General features: G+C 46.3%; 1 protein-coding gene across 1 annotated transcript; it reads left to right on the top strand.

The window, feature by feature from the left end:
* Positions 1-1000: 1000 nt before the first annotated feature.
* Snrpb (small nuclear ribonucleoprotein polypeptides B and B1) lies at positions 1001-8920 on the top strand. Its single transcript, XM_036186646.1, has 7 exons — positions 1001-1134; positions 3352-3503; positions 5141-5252; positions 6872-7024; positions 7413-7551; positions 7858-7983; positions 8616-8920. Exons 1-7 carry the CDS (start codon positions 1132-1134, stop codon positions 8624-8626), a joined length of 696 nt encoding a protein of 231 aa, XP_036042539.1. The 5' UTR covers positions 1001-1131; the 3' UTR covers positions 8627-8920.
* The last annotated feature ends 262 nt before the right edge of the window (positions 8921-9182 follow it).

Here is a 9182-nt window from a genome sequence, read left to right as displayed (position 1 = left end):
ACCATCAAATTGGCTGACCTGCGTTGTAGTGCTTGTGTTCAGGTACCTTGTTCCTAAAGCACTTGCCTTGTGATGATGGTAATTCAAAGGTACCAAAATATGCTTTCTTTGAGTGAAAAGGTAAGTTTACCATAAGTATGCATATGTAGAAAAAAATATAGCATATATAGGGTTTGGTACTGTGACTTGGGGAAGTAGGTATTGAGAGTCTTGGAAGGTATGCCTTTCCAGGATTGAGGAGACTACGGTTTAGCATGTCAGATAGCAATCAATATTAAAGAGAAAAAACAAAATGAACCGAAGTGTAGGCATGAGTTGCCTGGGATGGTTACTTTTTAAAAAATTTTATTTTTTATTTTTTAAATAAGAAGGTCAGGGAAGCCCTCACCAGGACAGTGTTATTTCAGTCTTAATCATGAAGGTAAGGGCGTGAGCATGTACATATTCCTGGGGGTCTAGCGCTCCTGATGAGACGAAAGCAAACGGAAAGATGCAGAGGTAAGACCATTTCAAGCTTTAAGAAAAAAGCGAGAAGAGCGGCTTCCTAGAGTGAGTTCAGGAGAGTGCTGGATGAGAACTGGGATGGGGGTTCGGGGTTCCGAGCAGCGGCACGTGAGACAAGTCACTCCAGTGGAGACTAAGCTGGGAAGGTGTACGTCCAATGAGGATCCAAGGCTTTCAAGGGCGTTCAGTTTGATGTTTGCCAGCAAGTACGATGGTGTACGCCCGCGTCGGCACTAAGGACGCTATAGGTAGGAGGATCGGAAGCTCCGGACCAGCCTGGGCGACATAATGAGACAGTCTAAAATAGAACAAAACGAGACGGGAACCCAATAAAACCAAAACGAAGAAAAACAAAACAAAACAAAACAAAACAAAACCCAAAATCAAAGCAAAAACAAACCCCCAAACAAACCGTCCGCTGATACTACCGTTCTGTGCCCTAATTGGCTTTCAGAGACCGGAACTCCGGCCCCCCCCCCCCCAGGCCGAACCGGAAGTAGCTTCACAAGCGGCGGCATTTTGCAGGCTGCATTTCCGTTAGCCGCGGCGGGAATCGCGCTGCTGGCTGGCGACTAGGCCTCTGTGGAAGCGAATCCGGCGGGAATCTGAGACATCGGAGCCGCCACCATGGTAAGAAGGCACGGGCTGGCCGCGGGGCGCTCGGGGGTGCGGAGTGGGCCGTGGCTGACGGCGGCCGCGGGTCGGAGCCGCCGGTGGCGGAGAAGGTCGGGGCCGAAGCCGCTTAATCCGGGCGCCAAAGGCCTGGACTTGGCGGTGCGGCTGGGCCGGGCGGAGGGGAAGGCCGCGCGGGGGAACAGAGGCCGACGAGCGTGCTCGGCGACGGGCCAACCCGGTCTCCCGGCGGCACGGTGGTTAGAGTTCCGCGGCCGCGGTGGCTGTAAACTTGTGCGGGGTCAGTGTGTGCCCGGGCCCCTGGAGCGGACGCGGGCCGCCGGCCGGCCGACCAGGGGCCGCCCGCGCAGACGGAGGAGCGGCGGAGGGAGCGGGAGGGCGGAGGGGAGTGTTGGCAGCGGAGCGCGCGCGACCCTGCTGCGCGGCGTTTTACGTGGGGGTCTGCCAGGCGCTGGGGCTGCACCCTGAGATAAGTTCTGACTTCTCTAAGTTCGGCTTCTGGGCCTGCGCCGGGCTGATGTTCACTCTGGTAGTTCGGCTTTAGGCAGAAGTAACGGCAGGGGCAGGGGCAGGAGGGCTTTCTCCAGCAAGTGGGTCCCGAGCAGGCCCCTGGGAGGGTTGTTTTTGGAGCGCCCGGCTCCCCCGTGGGAGGGAGCGGGGCTGGCTGGAAAGCTGGAGATCTGCTCCGAGAGCAAAGAAGTAGAAGGCAAGAAATGGTCAGGGACCTGGTTGCCGAAGTCCTTACACTTTGCTATATCTTACTGTAGTAAGACATCGCTGAAAGATTTTTCCACAGGCTTAATGAACTTCAGAAAGGTCAGCCAGGGAAAGTGGCCCGGTGCTTGAAATCTCAGTTTGTAATTTCTAATTTCTGTGCGAAGTAGGCAGAGAATCGTGATTTTTGAGGCCAGTTTTGGCTACAGAGAAAGTGTAATAAATATATCGAAGATTTCCCAAAAACATTAGTTGTATACCTGAAGAAACCTGAGGTCGTAAAAACAGGTTATCTTTTTGAGGGTTGACTGAGGCAAGCCCTTACTTAACCTTCAGCTTGGGTCTTCTATTTTATTAGTAAAAAGGTATGACAGTGGGCCCAGTTTTGAGGATTAAATGAAATAAATACACAATCCCTTTTCATGGTCTGGTTATACAGGGAGTACCCAAAAAAATGTTAGCTGTTGCTGGGCAAACGGACCCATGTATGCTGATCCTCTTTAACAGAGCTCTTTGAGATGATTGTTTAAGCAGAAAACACGTAATCCGTGTTTTCAGGTTAGGGCTGGGTAGTGCCAAAGGGTGAACAGCAATTGCAATTCCCGGTACAGAGAAGGCACTTGGGTAGTTAGAAGTAACATAATAATAACATAATAAAACTTGTGGGGTACTGATAAGTTTCTAAGAGAGTTTGCCACAGGTACCTCTGGTCACCCAGGGATGTGTATAGGCTCCTCCTTTGTTTTTGCAAAACTACATTGGTAACCAGGATAGAACCAGGATAGTTGTTTCCCTTAATTAAAAATTAAGGTCAACAAGTTATATATTAGACTGTTGAGTATCCAAACAAATTAGCACTCTGGCTCAGAAAAAGTTACCTAAGTTATTCTACTCGAGTTCTTGATTTGAGGACTCTATTCTTGCTTCAGAGCTGATTCACTTTCTGGTAATAAACTTTTCCTTACGTGGATTTTTAGTGCCAGTTGAATTCCAGTTTAGTTTAGATGGATTTAGATGTTTGTAGCACTGAGTCTACACAGTGGTGGATGGCTGAATGTCTAGTGTGCCTGCTGTGAATGGATTTGATTAGTTTGTGGGCACTTCACACTCCTGAGACAGATATAACATAGACAAAGTCAGTCATAATCTGAGGAAGACTGCCTTTTTTTCCCCCCCTCGAGACAGGGTTTCTCTGTGTAATTGTGTGCCTTTCCTGGAACTCTGTAGTTCAGGTGGGCCTCGGACTCCGCCTGCCTCTATCTCCCAAGTGCTGGGATTAAAGGCGTGCACCACCACCGCCTAGCTGAGGGATAATAGCAAATTATGGGCAGGAGTCAAGGCTGAAAGCTGGGCGATAAGACTTTCAGAAAAAGGCCTTGTTTGGAAGATAGCTGAAAATTGTTGAGAAAGTTAGACCTAGGAAATCAGGCTGTGGTGGAGGGCCAGAGTATGAGAGTCCAAAAGAGCTGAGCCTCACTGATCCCTGTTCCCTTCTTGCAGACTGTGGGTAAGAGCAGCAAGATGCTGCAGCACATTGACTACAGGATGAGATGCATCCTGCAAGATGGCCGGATCTTTATTGGGACCTTCAAAGCTTTTGACAAGCATATGAATTTGATCCTCTGTGACTGTGATGAATTCAGGAAGATCAAGTAAGGAGAGGGCTGTTGGGAGGGAAAAGGCACTGGGGATGGACCCATGGACCCGGCAGGGAAGGGATGGGTGGGCCAAGTGTGGGATGGCCATTCAGCTAGGTGTTCTCGTTGCTCACCTGCCTTTTGAAGGGAGAAACTGAAATGGGATCGATGGCTGCTAAGGAATCTAGAAAACCTTGCTCTCTAATTCTAGCAAAGTGGAAGTTGGTGAGGAGGGCTGCTTGGCTTTTAATTTCTCTGATTTTGCATGCCCCTGGGTACTGGGGTAAAGGGCTCTCATGTTCTCCCCACAGGTGTGTGAGGGGGGAGAGCTTGATTTTCTGGCCTCATTACCTATTTGTAAAGCTGTAGCCTACAGGGCTCTCCTATTGCAGCCTGGTCTGAAACTGCTTTAAGAAGCCTCTGACCCTCTTCAGGGTAAGTGCTCTGCTCCCCATGTGGGTTTGGGGCCAGTCATTTTTGTTGGCATTTTCTAAAAAATTGAAGATGCTTTTTCATTTGCTGCAATTCTGTAAGTTTATTAGCTAACTCCTTCCAGGACCATTAAACTACCCTAGTCCTGCTTTATATATTGGAGACATCGCAAAGCTCCACAAGTGATGTGACTTTGTGGTCATATGCACACTCCTGATATGCAGCATTCGTGTTATGTACTGACTGAATTCCCTTAAATTCTTTTTGAGATTGTTTTCTTTTGTGGCCCAAGGTCAAGTATAGAATAAAAATGCAGAGATACCTGGGTGCCTGGTACATGTTAGAGTGGGCCAGCAGATCTGTGTGGAATTTCCATTTTAAAAATGAAACTGATTTTCTGATTTAAAAAAATGATGGGAAATACTTCTTCAAATAAAATTAATGAGAAAAAACTTAAATACCTGCTTTTTTCATCATGGAAAGCTAATACGGGCTTATTTAACAAGACAGTATGAGCTAAAAAGGGGAAAAATCCAAGGTTTTTAAAATTCAGGATATTATTTATTTTAAAAACTGTGGCTTTGACTCCCTGCTCCTATCTTGCAGATATTTTTCCTAGTTTACATTTTCATTTCATTCATCTTTTCCAGTTGTTACTGTTTGGGGTGGGTTCTGGTTTGAGGACACCCATGTGAAATTTCTATGTGGCTCTTGTAAAAATTCAACTTCTTTGCATGTGACATTTCTCCTAGCTTGTCCTCTGTCCCCTCTATTCTCATGGAGGTGAAGGGTGGAATTTAGGCCTTGAGCTTGCATTGTTCCTGGCATAACTCTGCATGGGTGTGTAGTGTTCACTTTTTAGGAATTGTTTAGCCTGCCTCTTGTCTATGAAATCTTAAGCTGAAGGCAGGGAACAAGGTAATACCAAAGAAAACTAGGAAAGGCATTTTCGGTTGACTATGGAAGCGTCCTCATTAGGGCTGGGCTTTCTTGCTGCTTGTCCTGTCTCCTGGTCTGTGCATCTTTTTGGCTTGGTAGACAACAGCCATCTCTCCATATGAAGTCACTTAGCCTGAGATGCTGTCCAAAGGACCTGTTTTAGAAAGTTTATATACTGTTTGTAGATGATGTAATATAAAGCAAACCTTGGTGATTCTTAGATAGGGAAACCTAAATGTTTTCTACCTTCTAATACTTTTCGTCTAAAAATTTAATTTTAGGCCAAAGAACTCCAAACAAGCAGAAAGGGAAGAAAAGCGAGTTCTTGGGCTGGTGTTGCTTCGAGGGGAGAACCTGGTCTCCATGACAGTAGAAGGACCTCCTCCCAAAGATGTAAGTTCCTCCTCAATACCTGTGGGAGCCAGGCTCTGTAAAGTGCTCTAGCTGTGCACTCCTTTACAGACAGTGAATGAGTGGAGAGCTAGAATTCAGGACTTGAACCCTAATCACCAGGGGAGCTACCTGAGGCCATTCATCACTGACTAAAAATGAACAGTTCCATAAATTATGTAGCAACAGTGAATGAACAAAGAGGGAGGGTTCAGATGGAGGAAGGGGAGGGAGAAACTCTACTTGTAATCTCAACAAGAAGTAATTTAGAATAAATAGTAGTTCCTGCTGGGTGTGGTGGTGCACACTTTTAATCCCAGTAGAGACAAGTGGATCTGTGAGTTCAGGACTAGCCAAGGCTACATAGTAAGACTGAAAACAAAAACAAAAACAAAAACAGCTCACAATCATGGAATTATGGATGCTTTGTTTGGCAGTTACAGAATAGTGGTACTTATCGATCATCTGTGCACCAGGGACGGCAGTGTTTTATTTAATCATTATAAGAGGGTTTTAGTTTGCTTTTGAAAAATTATTCTCACCTTGTTGATGGAATAAACTAAGTTTAGTAGCTCATCTAAGATGTCACAGCTAGTAAATGGCAAACCTGACATTTGAGCCAGATGATTATGGTTCTGCAAACCAGTGTATGTTTATAAATAGAGCTGTCTAAAAGGAACCTAACCATACTCGTTTTATTTTAAGACATTGTTAATCAGGAAAATATTCTTAGTCTGTGTTTATGTATTTATGTGTGTTTTAATTTTGCTTGATTTGGACCCAGGATGTTATGTATGTTGGGCAAGCACTCTGCCACTGATGCCACTGAGCTGCATCTTCAGCTCCCCTGTGTTTTTTATCCACACACATGCTGCTTTGTAATGCATGAAAAAGTTTGTTCTGTCTTTCCAGTTTGTAAACATCCTTCCGTTACCCTCTTAAGTCCTGCTAATAACTTACAGATAGTCTCTCAAGTGAGTAGAGTAGTTTATCTCATTCCTTTCCTTATTTTGAACTCTACAGCCTTCTTCATTTGTAAATATGTATTAGAGATATTATTTGGCCACTGTCACTTAGCAAGAGAGAAACAGAACCAGTGAATCTCATGTCTCTGTTGACAGGTCAAGTGGCATGAATGTAGGAGAGTTAATTAGATTTGAATGCTCGGTCTTAGCTTGTTTCTGGCTAGCTCTTTTAATTTAACCTGTTGGGGCTTTTTACCTTTTCTTAACTTTCTTGCTGTCTGTATGTCTGTCTGGCTGATGACTGCCTGACTTCTGGCCCCTGGCATGTCCCCTCTTTCTCCTTCTCTTGTTCCTCCTCATTCTTTTTTGAGCCTAGATTTCTCCTATTTATTCTCTGCCTGCTAGCCCCGCCTATCTTTTCTCTGCCTAGCTATTGGCTGTTCAGCTCTTTATTAGACCAATCAGGTGCTTTAAGTAGGCAAGGGGAAACAGATGCAGCATTCTTTACATAATTAAACACACACCCTTACATCGTTAAACAAATAGCATAAACAAAAGTAACGCACCTTTATACAGTTAAAGTAATAATCTACAGCATAAACAAGTGGAACATCTTTGCCTGGTTAAAATATTATTCTACAACAATCTTCTTTTCAGACTGGTATTGCCCGAGTGCCACTTGCTGGAGCTGCTGGGGGACCAGGAATCGGCAGGGCTGCTGGCAGAGGAATCCCAGCTGGTGTTCCCATGCCCCAGGCTCCTGCAGGACTTGCGGGGCCAGTCCGAGGGGTTGGAGGCCCCTCACAGCAGGTGAGGCATTGGAGGAGGACTACCATTTTCTGGTAGCTAGGGAGAATCCATGGCTTATCAGGAGTTCAGAATGACCAGTCTCAGGATGAGTGGTGGTTGTGAGGCTGTCAGTGTTAGTGTGAAGAGATGTACAAAGGTATTCCAGCCAGCTGAACTTAGCCAAATGTTCCTGTGACCTTGAGTGTTCATTCTCTTTCCATGTCACCAGTCTTAACTGAAAGGGCAAGTGCCTTTTTTCCCCAGTTGGATCGGCCAAGAGGCTGGAAATTGGGTATAGTTGACTTTTCAGGGAAGTCTGATGGGGTGAGTTGCAGCTTTAGGAGGCTTCAGGCAGTGCAGTTGGGGGGCGGGATGCAGTGTTTTGCTTAATTCTTCTTTGTTATTTTAGGTGATGACTCCACAAGGAAGAGGCACTGTTGCAGCTGCTGCAGCCGCAGCCACAGCCAGTATTGCAGGAGCCCCAACTCAGTACCCACCTGGTCGTGGGGGTCCTCCTCCACCCATGGGCCGAGGGGCCCCTCCTCCAGGTGAATATCCTCAAAGGAGACCAGTACTAATTCATCACCAAATGCCTTAGCTGGATTCATGATGAAGTAGCTCTTGACTGAAACTGATGATGAATTTGTGTGATTAAGCAGGATTACTCTGAGATCCAGCCTGGCTGACTGAGTTGGGAGCTAGCTGGACAAGAGCTGTAGGAGCCCCACTCCTGCTGGGGGGAATGAGGGAGGAGGGGGTTGCTTGTAGAGGCTGAGAGGATGGTCTAGGCTGTCTGACTGGTACACAGCTTTGTATGCTCCAGCTTTTAAGAAGTCACTTGGGCTTTTCTTCAGGTATGATGGGCCCACCTCCTGGCATGAGGCCTCCTATGGGTCCTCCAATGGGGATCCCTCCTGGCCGAGGAACTCCAATGGGCATGCCCCCTCCTGGGATGCGACCTCCTCCTCCAGGGATGCGAGGTAAGTGCCTACAATAGTGACTTTGGCTTCCTTCCACAGAGTTTATTGGGCTGGGAATTGGAGATTGGCTTTAGATCTCAATTTAGGGAAGTGAGCTCTTGGAGGACAACTGTGTCCAGAAAGTAGCGAGGAGGGAGTAAACATTAACAGGTTGGTCTTGCCTCTTTAGTGGAACAGAGGTGTGCTCAGTGACTAGTCCAGCAAACCTGGCTGCAAGATGAGAGTCCCAGAGATCACAGTGGAGACTGTCCCATGCCCTTGACTAATTAAGAGAGTTCCTCTCTTGCTGGGTGTGGTGGTTCATGCCTTTAATCCCAGCATTCCAGAGGAGGTGGGTGTATGAGTTTGAGGACAGCCAGGACTACATAGTGAGTGTCTTTGTCAAACAAATAGCCCAGAAAGCCCAGAGAGCATCCTGACTACCAGCCCTGTGTTCTTTCCGTGAAGTCACAGTAGGTCTTGACATATAATGTTCAAATTGTGTCACCATTTTATTTCTCTTTGATTTTGCATTTGTTTTTTTGGACATAGTCCAGTCAGCCCACTCCGTAGTTACTTGATAGCTACCTGCAAAGTGTGGGAAGCTGGGGCTTGAGTTACAGATCAGGTTCTGACTAAACTTTCTCTTACAGGTCTGCTTTGATCCTCCAACAGCATTGTGGCAGTAGCTCCACCGAGGTGTGGGCCCTATTCCCCAGGGCTGAGTTACCATAGACCTGTTTGTTTGTTATGCTGTTCATGGAGTCTCCCTGGATCATCTGGTTTCCCTTTCAGGGACCCCTCCCTGGGAAATGTGCCCTCCAAGGCCCTAGGCTCATCTTGGTCGTCCTCCTCAGCTCCTTGCCTGTTTTCCAGAAGACTGTACATAGTCCTCTTTTTTTCCTGTGGCCTATGAAGCTGGTTTATAATAAACTCTTAAGAGACTGTTATACACACACTTGATATATCCGTTTGTCTTTAGAAAAGCCTTTGATGAGTGCCTTATAAAGGGTTTCCTTGGAAAAACTAACCCTACTCATAGCCGCTTCCCTATAATATTTTACTGTTGTTTGGACTAAGAAAATTGCAAACTGAACTACAATGAGGCTTTTTGTTCATCAGATTTAAAGACCAGTTTGAGGAAATGAGCATTCATATGCTGTTAAGTGTTAATCCCTTAGATAGGCAGATCTTTATGAAGCAGACACTGAAGGTGAGAA

The sequence above is a fragment of the Onychomys torridus genome, chromosome 4, assembly GCF_903995425.1.
Source record: "Onychomys torridus chromosome 4, mOncTor1.1, whole genome shotgun sequence".
In the NCBI taxonomy this organism is placed as follows: Eukaryota; Metazoa; Chordata; class Mammalia; order Rodentia; family Cricetidae; genus Onychomys; species Onychomys torridus.
This window is presented reverse-complemented; position numbering and strand designations above follow the sequence as displayed.

Coding starts and splice junctions, on each gene's coding strand:
- Snrpb (XM_036186646.1), top strand. Junction 3,504..5,140: donor GATGAATTCAGGAAGATCAA/GTAAGGAGAGGG, acceptor ATTTAATTTTAG/GCCAAAGAACTCCAAACAAG. Junction 5,253..6,871: donor AAGGACCTCCTCCCAAAGAT/GTAAGTTCCTCC, acceptor TCTTCTTTTCAG/ACTGGTATTGCCCGAGTGCC.